General features: G+C 37.5%; 1 protein-coding gene across 1 annotated transcript in view; it reads right to left on the bottom strand.

Moving 5' to 3' along the window:
* ABCC8 (ATP binding cassette subfamily C member 8) overlaps window positions 1-17405 on the bottom strand; it is a 94623-nt gene that overhangs the window by 18455 nt on the left and 58763 nt on the right. Inside the window, exons 20-27 of the mRNA XM_063117211.1 lie at window positions 16392-16476; window positions 14712-14792; window positions 12097-12234; window positions 10631-10756; window positions 9819-9918; window positions 6827-7065; window positions 4767-4933; window positions 1929-1998 (exon numbers count right to left, since the gene is read on the bottom strand). Of these exons, the coding sequence (XP_062973281.1) occupies window positions 1929-1998; window positions 4767-4933; window positions 6827-7065; window positions 9819-9918; window positions 10631-10756; window positions 12097-12234; window positions 14712-14792; window positions 16392-16476 (1006 nt within the window). The remainder of the gene's footprint in view (window positions 1-1928; window positions 1999-4766; window positions 4934-6826; window positions 7066-9818; window positions 9919-10630; window positions 10757-12096; window positions 12235-14711; window positions 14793-16391; window positions 16477-17405) is intronic.

The following is a 17405-nucleotide window of genomic DNA, read 5'->3' as shown; positions in this document are numbered from 1 at the left end:
TACTGTTTTTAATATCCAGTTCTAGATCTTTCAACAATTCAGTGGCGGATTCAGGTGAAATGTTATATGTATGGCTACTTGTTCAAGCAGAATCTAGTCTGTATATCTATGAAATGAGTGAAGTTATAAACAGGTAACAAATTCATCAAATGCACTTCAGTGCAGCTAATTCTGCATAAATAGGGATGGAAGAACTTTATAAATGGGTAGGGCAATCCTAATAATCATGGATGGCTACCCAAGAGGAGTTATGATGATATGCGAGTCCCCCTTCACTAGTGGAGAAAAGGTTACTGTGTTGGAGGACTCAGTTGTGCCTGTAGAAAAGCTCCATGTGTAAAAATTTACTGCTGGTGGTATCCCCACCAGTGGTAAGGAACTGTAGGTTCGAAAAGTGGGCATGTCTAGGGCAGGTCAAAGGTGGACTTCGTTTCACTGGATCCAAAACCTCTTCATTGGCCAGGGAGGTCCCAGGATCACCAACCCCCTGATACTAACTTGGAGCTGGCACAACTAATTCCACTCCACTGGAACCAGTGGTGAGGTGGAAAATAGAATAAAACAACTTTGTGTGGCAGAAAAAAGGTAGGTCCATCCCATCCCCACTGCTTGCCCGGGTGGTGCAAGCCAGCGGGGATTTGGAGGATCCCCAAACCCCACTTAGTATTGTTTTGCAAAGCAATTACAACCAAATCCTAAACATGTTTACTTAGAAGTAAGGCCCCTTGAGCTCAAGAATATATGAATAACCCATATATTATATCAATAGTTCTGGATGGCAAAAATGAAGGGATGCTATAAAAATCTTAAATTTTTGAATTTTCTTCCAAGAAAAATGTCGGGGAGCTCTTCCTATAATGTTTTTTGTTGTTGAGCAAATGATCACACCCTTAGGAACAGCACAACTACTATAGGGAGAGCCCAAGCTGGAGAAAGCTAAATATTTAACTAGATTTGTAGGTGGATAATGATACTTGGTGTGATAAAAGCATATGTGGGAACAGTTCCTGTAGGAAACTAAGGCCTTAGCTAGACCTAAGGTTTAACCCGGGATCATCGCTGCCTGCTCCCAGGATATCCTGTGTGTCATTTACATGAACAGGGATGACCCCGGGACGATCCCGGGATAAACCTTAGGTCTAGCTAAGGCCTAAGGCACAGTTCAATGTGAAGCAAATAAGCAACATCTTGGCTGGATACAGATTAACACAAAAACATGGTTTAGCTAAATCATGATTAGTCTTAACATCTGAACCCAAGTCTGCCTACTAAGTATGGTTGATTTAGAGACAACAAACAAAGATCAGGAACTACAGATTGAATTTGGTTTGAAAATCACAGTTTCTGTTAACTGCGGTTTGCTGTTATGTCTGAATTCACAGACTCTTGACAAACCACAATCAGGGCCATTATTGCACCTCAAGAGGCTGCATTAACTGGAGTAAAACTATGAAGATGAGTCCTGATCAGATGGGAAACAAAAGCAGACAAGCAGCTTAAAACCATGGTTTGCCTGTTGTATATCTGGAAGCTATGGTGTAGATTTTTCATTTGGTTAGCACAAACTATGGTTTTGCATTATATCTGAACCTTGAAATCTGAACCCAGGCATTGTCAAACATTGTCAGACATGTGCTGAAGCAGAAAGTCAGAACAGGATTAATCAACGGTGAACCCTTGAATGCAGCTGTTCAGGCCCCATTTTCTTTTCCATTCTAAAGGAAAAAAAAGGTAAAGATTTCTTTATGGGAATCTAACCATACGTATGTTCTCATAGTATTACTATGAAATGTATAAAATACTATCATACTATTTCATAGAAGCATTATTCATATTGTCCAATGAATATAGCTTGACTTAAGATTAATTCTATGAAAAATGACTGAGAAAATCAGACTTCACTTTTAGTGAAAATGTTTATAAAGTACCTGGTCAATAGTGTTACAATCAGCTGAAAATCTGTTCAAGATACTTCCCAGTGGTGTTGTTTCAAAAAACCTGTAATAAGCAATAAAAACCACCAAGCTTGATATTGAAAGAAGTTTTAAAACTAACATGCCTATTTTACTTATTTCTAAACTATGTTATATATTGAAATCTATAAAACAGTTATTTTGCAATGTAATAAGAGCCTTTGTATTTTAGAACTTTGAATTCTTCCTCCAGATTTCTCTTTAATTTTGTTGCTAAAATTGTGTGGTCTCTTTTCTTGTTGGGTTACTCATCCCATGCCTAAAAGTATACTACTTAAAGGTATTTAAAAGAGACCCATAGGGCTTTAAGGCTGTTTGGTGGAGGCAGTTGGGGAAAATAATTCCACCTGGTAACAGCAGAAATATCATTGGAAGGGAAGGGCAAATAGGAAAGGGCCTATTTGGGCTGGTCCACCCTCCATATATAGTTCAGGGTATAGCTGGCCCCATGGCACATTAAATGGCAATTAATTATGATTTCAATATTCAAGTTCAGATGAAAACACATAGTACTTCCCTCTAAGGACTGGGACACTTCAGATTGCAGGTGGATAATTCCACATTTAAATTCTCTAACATCAAACTTCATACATCGAAAAAGGTAATATGTCAAGGAGAAGAGATGCTAGTCTAAACTCTTCTCCTTGACATGCTAGCTTTCCATAGACAAGGATTTTCTGATGTGGGAAGGCATTCAAATATCTGATCTCCCACTTTAAGATGTATGATTCTTTTGAACATGGTTATCAAGTCTTTGAAACGTGTGTAAACTGTTTGACTTCTTTATGGCATTTTAATAGAACCATAGTAATAACATGGAAAAGGGAACATTGCATATGCTATATAGAAATCCTTTTTTATGTTATGGTCTGACAAGTCAGTTACTTCTTTATAAAGCATAATCAGGAATACATAATAGTAAATGTACTAAATAAGGACGAATTTGTGCCTTCATCATTATTTAAGTTAAGTTCCCTTGCATCTCTCTCTTGTATTTCAGTAGCAGAAATCAAATTTCTAATCAGGTCTCTAGCAACTTCTTTGCAACTCTCTGATGATACTATACTATTCCCTCTACAAGTCCTGTAAAAAGCCACTGTGTTTCACGAGGATTATAAAGATGAATTTGATGGGAAACTAGCAATTGCTTTGCCAACACGATGTAAATAAATGTACATTATTGTTTTCTTCTGTTATGATCAAACATGATATTAGTTTCCTCTTCATTATCAAAATTTAATAGGCTTAAAAGAAAGGAAATATTCTTCATTATCTAAAGAATGAATATATCTTGAAAATAATTGTATATACTAAGTGAAAATGTAATGCATTTCTGTTCAATAAAAGCTCTCTTTCATATGGGGTCTGTAATGTACAGAGTCTTATGAGTTTATGAATAACTGAGTTTGGTTACTATGAATAACCAAACAGCCATGGTGAGCATTTTACTGAACTGTCTGAGAGTCAACTAGGAAACAGAAACTTAACTTCAAAAGCAGAGTAAGCTCTAAAGGAACAGTATATCACACTGTACTTGAAGGATACCAAAGGGAAGGACTGGACTTAGATCTAGGACTAGGCTTGGGGAAGTAGAGATGAGCATAGTTCATTGGGTCAGCATCTCTTGTAATGTGCCTGCTGCTCTCTGCTTGTGACAAACTGTAATATGAATGCATGGGCTGATCTGGGTGAAAAGGAAGAAAGCTGGTGAATAAACAGTCCTTTTGGACAAGAGGCTGGACTAGATGGACTTTTGGTTCTTTCAAGCTCTGTCATTTTGTGATATGAGAATAATGAGTATGTATGGTGGGGTAAGGTGGAGTTCATTGAGGTTAGGAATGTTGGAGAAATTCACAATGGATTCAAATGATTTTGGATTTTTAAGAATCTGAACTGCAGATTCCCCAGCAGACTATTTTTCCTACGTCACGCAGTTTCTGCAGACTTGTGGATAAGTTTTTCACTTTTAGGGGAATTAGCACTAATTTGCATGGGTGCAAGAGTGCATTTGCACAAGTGCACATTCACACTAATGTGCACATGTGTAATTGCTAACGCAGTTGCACTAATTAGTGTGCACTAGCACTAATGTGAATTAGCACAACTAGAATGATATTCTGGTAAAAAACAAAACCAAACCAATTCGGTCAGTGAGCAGATGACAGAATGAAGGAGGCATGACAATCTACAAACCAGAGATGGATCAGATTTAACAAAATCCATACATCCCTAATTGAGATGGAGACAGAATTCTCTGGAGTGCGACTAGGAACTGGACTAGGCTGAGCAAAGGGCATCTTGGGCTGGGTAGAAACTACAGACTCTTAGGATTATGAACTAAGGTAATGGCAGGATCTAATCTACTGCTTTAAAATAGTTTATAACAGTAATGACAATTGTTGTGGCCTGGGACACACACCACATACAGTTTTTAAACTTTTTTCAAAGTGTCATATCCTGCTTGGTGTAGATCGGGCCGGGCTCATTGGATTAAGTGGTAAAGAAGGTAGTGAGTGGGAATGGTGATTAGAATAATAATAATAATTAGGCAATTCATCCTAATCTAATTTTCTACTCATGTTTTTGTTTGTTTTAGAATGTCAAGACAGAAAACTGTGTATACTTTCATAATCCAGTTGTATGCCTGAGGTCCTTTGGTCTGAATGCACTAAACAGTAAATAAAACAAGTAACTAAACAATAAGTAATTATTTGCATATGAAAGACTAACTGGCAATTACATGCAACTCTATTGTCATAGCATTCTCATTTCTTATTCCATATATTACAATACCTCATTGGAGCCAAAATAATTTTATTCAGCAGAAAACAATGTAGTTTCTTGGCAACTTTTAAACCAGTCCACTCTACTGCTATCGATGTTACAAGACATAATATAATCCCAAGGCAGCAGAGAATGCTGAATATCCTTGAATAGGGAGAATGGTTAAATTTGGATTCCTAAACAAGAGGAAAAAGATGACTGAAGCAAAAACACCCAAGTACTTTACAATGATTCAAAACTATAGGATTAATTGCCACAGAATATATTCTTTTCATTTACATAGTCACAGATACTTGTGGAGATAAAGCATTCAGCATTTACAGTTCAGATTTGATAAGACTCAGACATTTAATTTGACAATGCTTGGAATTAAACATTAAAAATAAGTTGTAACCATTGTTACAAAATAGACTACTGTTTTAATTATGTATCTTTAAATTGTTCTCTGTCCTGAGTCATTGTGGGGCAAGGCAGACAAAGCATTTAATTATTCTTATTTAAAAAAATAGATTGTTTATAAGCACAAATTTTCTGGAATTATTTAGTCTGAATTTTAATTAAATAATGCCAGCATTACATCTGACCCACAGGAATAAATAGTCCCTCCTTAAAACAGTAAGCTAATTATGCTGACCTTCTTTGAATCAATTATGTCTTTCCTTTTACCACATACAAAATTTCCATGACATTGCCATTTATATAAGATGTAATTTTAAAGATCAATAGTCACAGCTATGTATAGCTTAAATTGAAAATAATGGATGTGCAGAGAAATTACCCCTTTTAGAAAATATAACAGTAATGGTTGCTTTTCTGAAATGAAGATTAATGGCTATGATAAAAAAGTGTATTAATTATGTGTATCAGTGATGTGGAGCAGGGGAACTCACATCACGATGATGCTCATACCACGAGGGAGTTTCAATAGATGTTATGGGGAACAGGGAAAACAAACATGGAGACAGCACTTTTGGTGGTAACAATATGTCTTCCTTAATGACCTGGTTTGCACGGTGCATGCTGGACATGTGCAGGACCCAATCTCCATAATCACCACCCGGGTGTGCCTTGTTGAGTCATCTGAACCTGGGTGGGATGACTTGTTGGAGGGGTAAACAACCTTCCATCAATGCTACAACAGCCCATGGGTTATTGGGGAGTTATTTCCCTCTCTAACAAGCCATGTCACCTGAGTTCAGATGACACTAAAAGCCACCCTTGGGTGCCCCCTTGACACATGCCACAATTTAAATAAGGACTTATTTTGATCATGCAAACTAGCCCAATGTCTCATTCTGCCCTCAAGTGTATCAACACTATGTTCAAAACACTTCCCCACTCCTCTTCACATTAAGAAATATGTGCTTTTTACAATGGAGATTAATATTTGTGTTGAAAAAATAAAGCATGAAACAGCCTAAAAGCTTCCATTGCCTTATAGAGGGAGCTAGGCTGGAGATTTAACTAGGTATATTGTCCATATTATGTTATTTAACATAATAGGACCATGAAATGGAGATATTAGAGACAGCACCTGCTACCATTTATAGATTTATAATGAAATCCTACATACGTTTACTCAGAGGTAAGTTCCATTCCATTCAATAGGATTACTCCCTAGTAAGAGTATTTAAGATTGCAGCAATACAGTGGGTTGGCATCTTCTATTCTTGTGAGAGCCCTCTTACAATCCTTGAGGATTGTATTTAGAGTCCTCCTATGTTTCCTCCACATAATTCAATTTTTTCTGTGAAGCTTTAGTAGATAAGCAAAAAGCTGTCTAAAGAAGTATCTATTCAGTTTGTTATGAAGCATAAATTTAAGCCATTTCTAGTTTGATTATTACTGATCAGAAATATAAAAACCAGCAGTAATCTCCATTGAGATTATTTTTCACACCCTATTTCTGAAGCCTTTAATGATTAAAAAAGTAAAAAAAAATCTGCACAGAAAATATGTGAATTTTGTAAAGCTACTAGTAAATGAGAAATATATTACTTTGCAACTAGACGTCAATGTTAGGAGAAACGTCTTTCCCCCCTCCCTCCGGTAGGTTAGAAACACCATACCTCGCTAAGAGAGCAGTTCTTTCCCACCTTGGATGAAATGGCATCAGATGTCCAGTGGGCAAGCCAATAGTCAATGGACACCATAACTGTATGTTTTAGGAGTTGTGAAAGAACCAGCAAAGGCAAGAGGAGGAATCCTGCAGAGCTAAGATACTTCCCACATGCTCGCCAAGGCATCTTCGCTCTTTGATGAAGGACAGAAGACAGGTCGTCACCATCATCACTTTCTGGTATTTCATCTACATATCAACAAGAAAATAGTTATTTGACTGTAATATCATTCCTCCAGTTATGAAAAGTCTCACTTATCTCCTGCTTGGTATATTTATGTAGTGTTAGCTGTGCTTTAAGTATTATCTAGAACAAGCATCCCTTTGCCATAGGATGACAGAACTCATTGAGTTCAACAAAACTTACTAGCAATTAAATGAGCCATTTGTTTGTATACACATAATTAGGATTACAGTTCTAGTTATATAGAAAAAAAAACAGGGATGGAAGGTGGGAGGAAAGGAAGAGGATTTACTGGCAGAAGAAGGTGTAGAAAACATGAGATTCAGGAGAAATTATGCTGAAGGAATCAATATTGGTTTAGAAAAGAACATTGCCTGGCAAAAGAGGAGGAGGCTGATTTGGGCAAAGGACATAGAAGCACCCACCTAACCCCTTTTTCAAGGAGGGACTGGATCATGGGGTCAGAGAGAATTCACCTTCAAATAAACACAGTGTCTTCCAGTATGGCCATTTGGTTTATCCATTATGTTCTATGCATAGGAGGATGGGGAGAGGCACATGAACTTAAACCCTTTCCCAGTCTCACAATACATAGAGGTTGTCAAGCCTGTGTATGCACGTGCGTGTGTATGTATGAATGTAAGTATTGACTGAGTGTCAATACTTATCCTCTCACATGCCAGAGAGAGGGCATTTTAACATATATCTATAGTTTTCAATGGATCAACCCACTATTACAGGATTTGTTGGCTGAAAAGCTCTATGTAGATCTGTAGTGATCTATTTCCTAAATAAAATGGTAGAAGGCCTTTGCATTAGCTACTCATTATTAATTTACAGTCTTTTACTTTTAAACGGTGTTTAAATTATTTAACAGTTGCTCAGAACTTTCTCAGGAAGCCATGATTTATAGATGCATGGAGTAATCCAATCTTAGCAGTCCAAAAGAAAAATGACCTATGTATGACTTCTGAAGTCTTTTTTTACTTCTAACTTGCAGCTAAAATTAGTTCTGCTGAAATAAGAATTTCCTGTTAAACTTGTCCTAGCAAGCAAAGAAGACCTAAAACACCAGCTACTTTATTCAGGTGGCATTTGCAAACCATTGTTTTTCCAAGGAACTCTGAGAGTTAGCTCATTTTACCTTCTGAATACCTCTATGAGGGATTGTCTAGATTAGATATATATAGTCAAGATTAGACTGAGAGCTAGTTCATTATAACACACACACATGCTTACCCCAAAGAGCAACAGCACATGGTTTAATACCCATTCCTTAGTATCAGCATAACTGCAATCCTTCCATAATTACTTGGGAGTAAGCTCTATTGAACACAGTGGTGTTTAATTTTGACTATACAGGTTCAACTAATAAAGCACACTGATCTTTAACAAAATCTCTACAATCAGCTGAAATGCAACCTTCAACTTTTAATTAGAATCTTGCAACTATTTAAACTGCTAGTATGAAGTAGGACTCCATCAAAGAAAAGGAAAGAAGTATCTCATTCTCCAATTTCCTCTATGCTAAGCTAGTTCAAACAAAGTAAAACTTGGATGCCTCACTATCACCTCATTTGCTTGCTAGAGCAAGAACAATTTGTCAATTCCCCTGGTAGATGATTTATCACACCTGCTCTGAGAAATTACCAGGAGATACACTCCCCAACATTTTCCCTCCACTATACCACTGCTTAAGACATTTGTTTGTTTTTTGACATCAGCTTGCTTAATGTGTCAGTTTCTCCATTTGAGAAATATCCCAATTTTTATCATCCCTCTGGGTTTTAATGGGAATTCTAGTGACTGCCACTATCCATCCTTGTTAACCACATTTGGAGATGAGACACATTTTGTTGGCAATTTTGTTAGCAGTAGCCATGACAATTTTGCTAGATATGACTGAACCTTCATCAGTAAGGTATTTGAATACATAAGCCACAGTATGATAAGATGGAAGAGGGAAGTAAAGGGAAACATGGAAGATTTTATATTAGCAAAGCTAGAGATGAATTTTAGATGGTTCACTAGATACAGAATCAATAGTAGTCAAAAGGAGTGATATCTCATAATGGTTGGAGGTCTTGTAATGTAACCCCCTCAATAAAGTTAAGTTTGAACTTCAGATGGTAGATAACTTTCCACTAGCACTTGTAGCATATGAATAAAAAGTTTAATTGAGGAAGAGTGGTCATTTTGACAGCAATTTAGTTTACACTAGTTATCCAACTCTTTTTACATTTGTTCTGTGAGAACAAAAATACAGATTTTGAACAAAATTGTCTGGTTCTGTCAGGGTTTATGCCAACTAATTTGACTATGAATTGTTTGTATGTGTGTGCAAATTCAGAAAGTTCCCTGAGAAATGAAATAATTTAGCCCAAACAGGTTAAATATAGTTAGGGAAACTCAGTGGAACCTTTCTATTTCAGTAGACATGCCTAACCAATGTGATGTAGTTCCATCTCTAAAGCTGGCAGATAAGTGCCTGACTAGTACGTGGAGGCAAAATCACTGGCTCAAAATGCCAGATACTCCATTCTGAGCTCTTGCATGACACATTTGAAATAAAAATAATAACATCTGTAACAAAGGCCAACCAGAACTATTATTTAAACCCCAACCAGCATATGAATGACTTTGTCATCATGCTCCATGACTATGATGATATACTTTTTCTCTTTAGAACTCTGAAACTTTATAAAGATAAGCATGGGCAAAATTAATCAGAACAAGCCGTTTTGGATTACTACTTCACCTTCATCTTCTTCATCATCTTGGAGGAGAGCTTCTCGAGAATACATTGTCCTTTGCAGATTCTTCCTATCAAATACAGTTTTTCGTTCATTTAAGGTCTCCTAAAGCAGGAGAAATAAGTGAGTCTGGGTTTTACAGGTATGTGTGTGTGTGTGTGGCAACAAATACTTATATTTTCAAATCAATTTGCTATTAGAAATGAAGTGAGCCAAATGCATTTAACTGTTATGAATTATTAATCCTTTATATATAGATACATGATCAAAGAGACTCTCAGGACACACATTCCATTTATCACTGGAAGCCTATGCATACATAATGCTGGCTCAGCCATTAAACAGAAGTAAGAGAGCAGGATAACTATATGGGTTTCAAAACCAGGGTTTGGAGCATCCCAGTGTGGAGGTAATTCACACACGAGAACATACTGGGGAGGAGTGAGTGTAGGATTCTATGTCCACTCCCATTGCTGAGCCCTAGCTAATAGCCAGGCTAGAATTACTCTCTGCTCTGTCACAAAACTATGAGATGTGAAAGCTCTTATGTTTATATACTGCACAATTGATATGTGGCTGACTGACAGAGCAATTGTAAGTCAGGTTGGGAAGGAGAAGCATGTGAAGTATTCACCGCCATATACCAAACCTTGCTGACTCACACTCGTGAGAAATGGTGCAGGGTGTTTCCTTCGGCACTATGAATTGAATGATTTCTAACTTCATTTATCATCTAGTATTTTTAAACTACAAGTGCTTTGCTTATCTCATAAGGAACAATAATTTTAAGATGCTAGGAAGGAAAAACAAAACAGGCCTTTTCCAGCTCCTGGTCCTGTCGATTCATGAGTGTTTTCCAATGTTCAAAGAGCTCAGATTCTGATTTCTGAATATCCTTAAGTGTGCCTTCTCTTTGAATGGTACCATCTTTCATTGCAATAATCTGGAAGATTTTAAGTAATAACTTGTCAAAAAGTGAGTTTACTTTTTAAACCATACACTAACAATTGTTTTTTATACATAGATATAATCAAATTTTAATTCTTCCCGATGAGACAGGAAGATGAAACTTGGTACATTTATAGCTTGACTATAGATTGTAATGGGAGAAAACTCCCAAAGCTGACGAGATTGTTTCATTCTGAGACAGGGTCAGCCCTTCCATGCAGCAAGGTGTGAAGGAAACTGTTTCAGGTGGCATTATTAAAGGTGGGTGATATACTCTGAGACTTGCTGCAACATTATCTATGATGGGGTTGCCAAGAGCTATGGGAGTACATTACAAAACATAAATATTTTACCAGGATTGCAAAGACATGGACAGCACTAAAGGCAGATAGTGAGCTGTTTTTGCATGTTCATCACAGCCCACTGTGGCTTATTAGGCATGGTGCCTTGCAGCACCCATAGGCACTAGGTTGGTAATCAAGTGCCCACTGCAGCAGCTTATCATGATGTGTTAACCTGGCTAGAATGGGCTGTTAGGGTGGTTGACAAGCCACTCAGAACCATGGGCTGTATTAGGATTGCGGGTGGCTTGTCAACCATTCCAACAACCCACCCTCTCCAGGTTCACACTACTAGAAGCTACAGTGCCACTCGAATATTCAAAATCACCACCACTGCTGCAGCAAGAAGCCCTGCAAGGGAATTCACCAAGGGTGGATTCTCTTTATGTGCGAATGGGTCCAAAGAATTAAATATCCAATATTAAACACATTTAGAGCTTCTCTTCAGTCTACATGAGCGATATTGCATGGTTATGATTGGCTACTCATGGAAGTTTGTGAATCATTTACATGATGTCATCAACCTCCAGGATGTCTTACACACCTTCCCCCTCTAATCTTGCTAAAAAACAAACAAAAAATAACAACGGTGATAATGGAGTATTTAAAATAATCATGAGATTAATTCCACCACTAGGTGGTGCTCTTTCACTGAACTTTATGGGACATTAGCCAGAGGGGAAGTTTTCAATTATGAATCATGTGGTCATCATTAGTCGCTGTCTAAAGAAGCCCCTACTGAATATGAAAGGACCTGAGGGGAAAAAAACTTGGTAAGGATGCAGTTTTTTTCCTTAATGTTCTTATGTTCCATTGATTAAAGTGAGAAAATTAAGCATATGCTTACATATCTCCCATTGCAATCAATGGCATATAAAGCACTTAGCTTTGGCTGAATCATGCATACATACTGGTACAAACATTTATAAACATGGTGCAAATATTGACAAGTCAGTTTTCTGTTTCTTCACTAAAATAAAAACAGGTTCATTACCCAGTCAGCATGGGGAAGATATTGGAGTTTGTGGGTAACCAGAACAACAGTCCTCTTGTCATCTCTTAGCATATTCAAGATTCCTTCTTGCATGAGATGGTCACTCAAATGGATATCCAGTGCAGAAAATGGATCATCCTACCAAGGGAAAAGATCTTATAAGATATTCCTTCTGAAACAGTGCATAATTGCTTTTGCAGTGGATGCCATTTTATTATTTATAAATAGCTTATTTCTATATGGTTTAAAGAAAGAAAACAGAAACTCATTATTTTCCTGCAGTGGTATATTAAATACTTCAGGAGTAGTACTTTATTACATACTTCAAGAGTAGTACTTTATTACACCTGTACTGTTTTAATTTTTACCCTTTCACTTTTCTTCTATTTGATTGTGACCTAATTTTTAGATTTAACATGTTGCAATTAATTGAGTTATAGGTCTGAGAGGCTATAGCCTCAGAGGTATAGCCCCAGAGCCTTTTAAGCCCCAGAGCCTTTTAAGAGTGTCTCAGAGTCCAGTGTTGGTGCAGGCAGAGGCAGCTGGCAGTTTTTTTAAAAACAGGAGCCACTGGATGTGACCAAGCTATAAGCTGGCATTCTACCCCTGGCCACAGGATACAAGTGCACGGTCTGGCTGGACTGTTGGGAGACTTTGGCAGAGGAGGGATTGTTTGAGACTGGAGACTGGCTGGTGTAAGGCAGAAAGAGGCTGAAAGCAACCCAGATGCACTTGTAACTTGGCCCTGATAGGCTGGTTTGCCACCCAGAGTGTTTTAAGAGTGCATCAGAGTCAAGCGGTTGTGCAGGAGAAGAGGAGGTGGAGGCCGCTGGTGGCGGAGGTTTTTAAAGTAAGAGTCACTAGACATGACCATGCAATAAGCTGCAATAAGCAATACCCCTGGCCACAAGTGCACAGCCAGCTGGACCATTGGGAAATTTTGGCAGAGAGAGAGAGGGAGATTGTTTGAGGCTGGAGGCTTTGGTTTGGCTGCAATGACTTAGAGAAAATATATTTGAGGGAAGGGGAGAATGTATCACATAGAGCATAGCAAAAGCTTCACAGTACAGCAAAAGGTATAGAAGTAGGAGTAAGTGAGGTTAATTCTAGATACACTGAATGTCTCCCTTGTTGTTTATTTCAGTGATTTTAACATTAAGATGTTATGTAGAACAAATTTGTCTTAATTGTGTGCTGTAGAATCACATATGTGACCAAGGGTATGTTCGGGTGGGCACACCCCATTGGCGCTGGACAGGTTGGTCTTTCCCCCCCCCCATTCTTACTCTAGAGTAGGTGCAGAGCCCCTGACAGATCAGTCCCATAGTGGGGAAGGAGGTTAAAGCTCTCCATAACCCCAACCCTAGGGGCCTGATCCAGACTGAGGCCTGATCCAGGTTAAAAATGAATAAAAGATGTAGATAAGGATTTAAAGTAATGTCCGTTTTAGCCCTTAGAGAAAAGAGAGAGAGATCTGAAAGCAGCCGTCACTATGGCAGGGAGGATGACAGAGGTCCTCCTAAGAGATAACTACGTGAAGTTATTTCATTGTATTTATCTACTGAAGTTAAAATAGTTTATATTAACTGCTATATTGTTTTATATTACCTTCACATTTCATTGTATTTGTAAAAATAGTTGTAACCGTAGGGCAAAATATTTTAACTACCCTGCATTTTTAGGGTTGAGACTGTTTTTGGATATTTAGGAAAAAATAAATTTATTTTGCATTATAATTTTTAGAGTTTCTGAAAAATTGTTTGAAGCTGACAAATGTGAAAGTTGAAATTTTATAATAAGAATCCAATATTCATCAATGCATTAAGTATGAAAATGCAATATCGATCCATGTCCCATAATTAACATAGAAGTGTCAGATAAATCCTTTGTTCTACAGGGTTTTAACAGAGCCATTATTCTGTCTGAATTATAATTGTGTATTTTTTTTATAGATGCAAATTCAATACATGCAAAGATTTACATATTTATCTATAAATGTCTACAATTAGAGCAAATAATCAATTTCATTAACTAACTCAGGAATGCACAACCTTTGTGGTCTCAAGGAACACATCAGGTGACTGGGGACCAGAAGATAAAACTGTGTGCATACACATACACATCCCCCCTTATTTATATTTGTAACATCTATTTTGAATGTTACTCTCCCTCTACCATTACTAAATAAACAGAAGCACCACTGTTTTATTTCAATAGAAACTTGGGATTCTTATCATTTTAAATATTAATAATTTTTTTTAACATTTAAACATTTTCAGCCCAGTCTGTTACAGGCATAAGAGCTCCAACAAGTACAAGAGCTCCCCCATCATGAATAACTTCCTCAATCATTTTAACACATGCATTTCTAAACATGGTTCATGATTAGAAACATGTGCAAAACATTTCACATTAAATTCGGAAAAGTGTATTTATATTCAAAATTGATAATAGTTTCTGTGCAGAGATGTTACTACTTCTCTCTCTTCATTTCCTTTTTGTGTAGTTATAATGACTTTAATTCCTTGCCCTCATAGCAATGTATCTTAAGCATTAATACATGTAAAATTAGCATTGCGTAAGCCTCAGTGTAGAATTAGTTATGGTCAATTTACCAGGAACACAACATTTGTCTGTTGGTAAAGAGCTCTTGCCACACTGATCCGTTGGCGCTGACCTCCAGACAGATTAATGCCCTGGGGTAAAAGATAACATTATTTAGTTCGATAACACACACACACACACACTCAATTCGGAGGCAACATTGCTCAAATTTTGCTTTACTAAACCTTCACCTGGAGTTTACCAGGTGTACTTTAAAACAATGTGTCTTCTGAACAAGACACCAAGATACCAAAAGCTATTTAAAAAGAGAGCATCTTCATTTTCAAGAAGCTTTACCCGATTACTTTCACTAATGATTTATATACCGCTTTTAAAGTACAGAGTTTTATTATTTATCATTGACCCTCATAATAACCCCTGAAGTCAAAGTTCTTTCCCATTTTGGAGCTAAAGAACTGAATCTATGAGATCATCACAAGGCAGTTAAGAAAGTTCTTGGCTAAAAAGGGACATTTGGTGTAAAAGTGCTATAATCCAACACATCGTTTCTGTATTTCATAAAACATACATTGGCCCCTCTCTTATTTGACACTTTGAGAGTGTGGGAAGATCACCCCACGTCATCCTCACTCAAAGCTGTAGAACTCTGAGTAGATGAGGTAGGAGGATCTCCAAAGGCATATCATATCCTGACACAGGAAGCATAAAACTCACAATGAGCAGGACATACCAATCACCAGAAGGTGCCAGGGTGGTCACTGTCCCTATTCTGCTATATCAAATTCCCACACATCCCGCCAATGGAGGGCACCACATAGCCTATGTGTGCCTGTATGTGAAGCCTTTATTCCCCTCCTCCCCACCGCAACTGCCAATTCCCCGGTTCAAGCTATACTAGGCTTTCCAGAAGCTGAGACGTTATTTGCAATGAAACCTCTTTTGTGCAGTGTATTGCACACCACCCAGTGAACTTTGGTTATTGGGTGGCTTAAAAGTACAGCATTACTGTATCACTTCCTAGCATTGCTAGACTTTTCTCTGCATCCTATCTGTTGCATCTTAGTTTTTCTCTTCACCTTTTCTTCTTCTGATCTGTATCAGCTTGGCTTACACTATTGCATCCTTCAAGCAGATGCCTGAATCCATCATTTGGGGAGGTCTTCTAAAGCAATAATATCTGCCCTGTTGCCTGATTGCCAGAAACCCTGATCCTGGGTGAAGATGCTGGGCCCCTCCACAGTGTGATAATTGTTACTGGCATCTGGAGCATAGGCTAAGATTTTCACCCACTTCAGCTTAGTCCCCAACAGAAGCCCCATCCGTTTTTCATATAAAATCAATGGATACCATTGATTTCTATGAGAATAAGTAAACATATCCTGTCATATTAAGGAAAGGCACACCTCACTAGGTTGTACTTAAAAAGGAGTGTTCAAATATATCATTCTCTTATGCATTCTAGATAACTGAAAATTGTTTTTGTATTCAGTAAGTATACATCTCAAATACAGTATTTTGGTGATATCAGGAATATTGACTGCAGCTTGAAAGAGATGCTTTGCTAGCTAAAGCAACGATAATGTTTACAAAGCGTAAAGCTTTTCAACTAATGATCTGAAAGTGTATTTGTTTTACAAATTGGTTTTCTCAAATAATAGTTAGAATTTTAAGAACACATGACAAGTTTGGGTAATTAACCTTTTTAAAAAATCTTGTATATAGTCACTAACCCTCTCTCCAATCTGGGTTTGGTCTCCATGAGGAAGTATGTCAATATCAGGTTGAAGAGAGCATGCATCAATTACTGCTTCGTACCTGTGGAAACAGAACTGGTAATTGTCAATTCACATGGAGACTGCCTCACAAGCACATTTTACTTGCTTTAACAGGCAAGATTAATCAGCTGGTAAAGTCACACACTGGAAAAGGCATGTTTGCTAAGCACTAATTGTTCTAATGGGAACACTGTCTATTCCAGGCGAATAAGTGCCGTTTTAGCTAATAAAGCACTATAGGGGATTCAAATGTTAAAAATAGATGAAGCATTCTCTGATTCCCAATTATCCTGAGGAGACTGGGAGTGAAGTCTAAAACATCTGGAGGGCACTAGGAGTGGGCATTCGATTGTTTCTGGTTCTGGTAAGCAGATTATATTGTACTAAACAAATGAAAAAGAGATATTGACTGTTTTTAAAAGGAGATGAACACTAAACTACCCTTCTTATGTAATCATAAGAATTTAATGACATTTTTCAATTAGTCTTCTCATGGGTCCTGAACTGATAATATAACAGATAATATAATTGATAACATAAGACTGAATATGTCTCTACATTAAGGAACCCCCTCCTCCTTACTGGGTTTTCTTCTTCCGGAGTTTTTCAGTGTTTGCAACTGGTTCCTTTAGACAGTGACCACATGATTTTGAATTGAAAACTTCCTTTCTCAGCAATGCTATTCTGTTACATGACACAGCGCAATCTAGTGGCAGAATTATAGCACTACGCCATCTTTACATGCTGGGGAAATCCCACGATAATTTAAATAGTGCATTATTTCCATTTTTTAAAAAGCAAGATTATTAGAGGAAAGTACGGGACACATCCTGGAGATTGACAGCATCATGTAAAGGACCCGCAAACTTCCATGAGTGGCCAATCATGAGTGTGCAATAAATCACTCATTTAGAGAAGTTGTGAGAGCTCTCTTCAGGAGTTAGAGAGGGAATGCTCCCCATTTAAGAG

This window comes from Elgaria multicarinata, chromosome 2 (assembly GCF_023053635.1).
Source record: "Elgaria multicarinata webbii isolate HBS135686 ecotype San Diego chromosome 2, rElgMul1.1.pri, whole genome shotgun sequence".
In the NCBI taxonomy this organism is placed as follows: Eukaryota; Metazoa; Chordata; class Lepidosauria; order Squamata; family Anguidae; genus Elgaria; species Elgaria multicarinata.
Note: the sequence above shows the minus strand (reverse complement) of the source record. Positions and strands in the feature narration are given on the sequence as shown.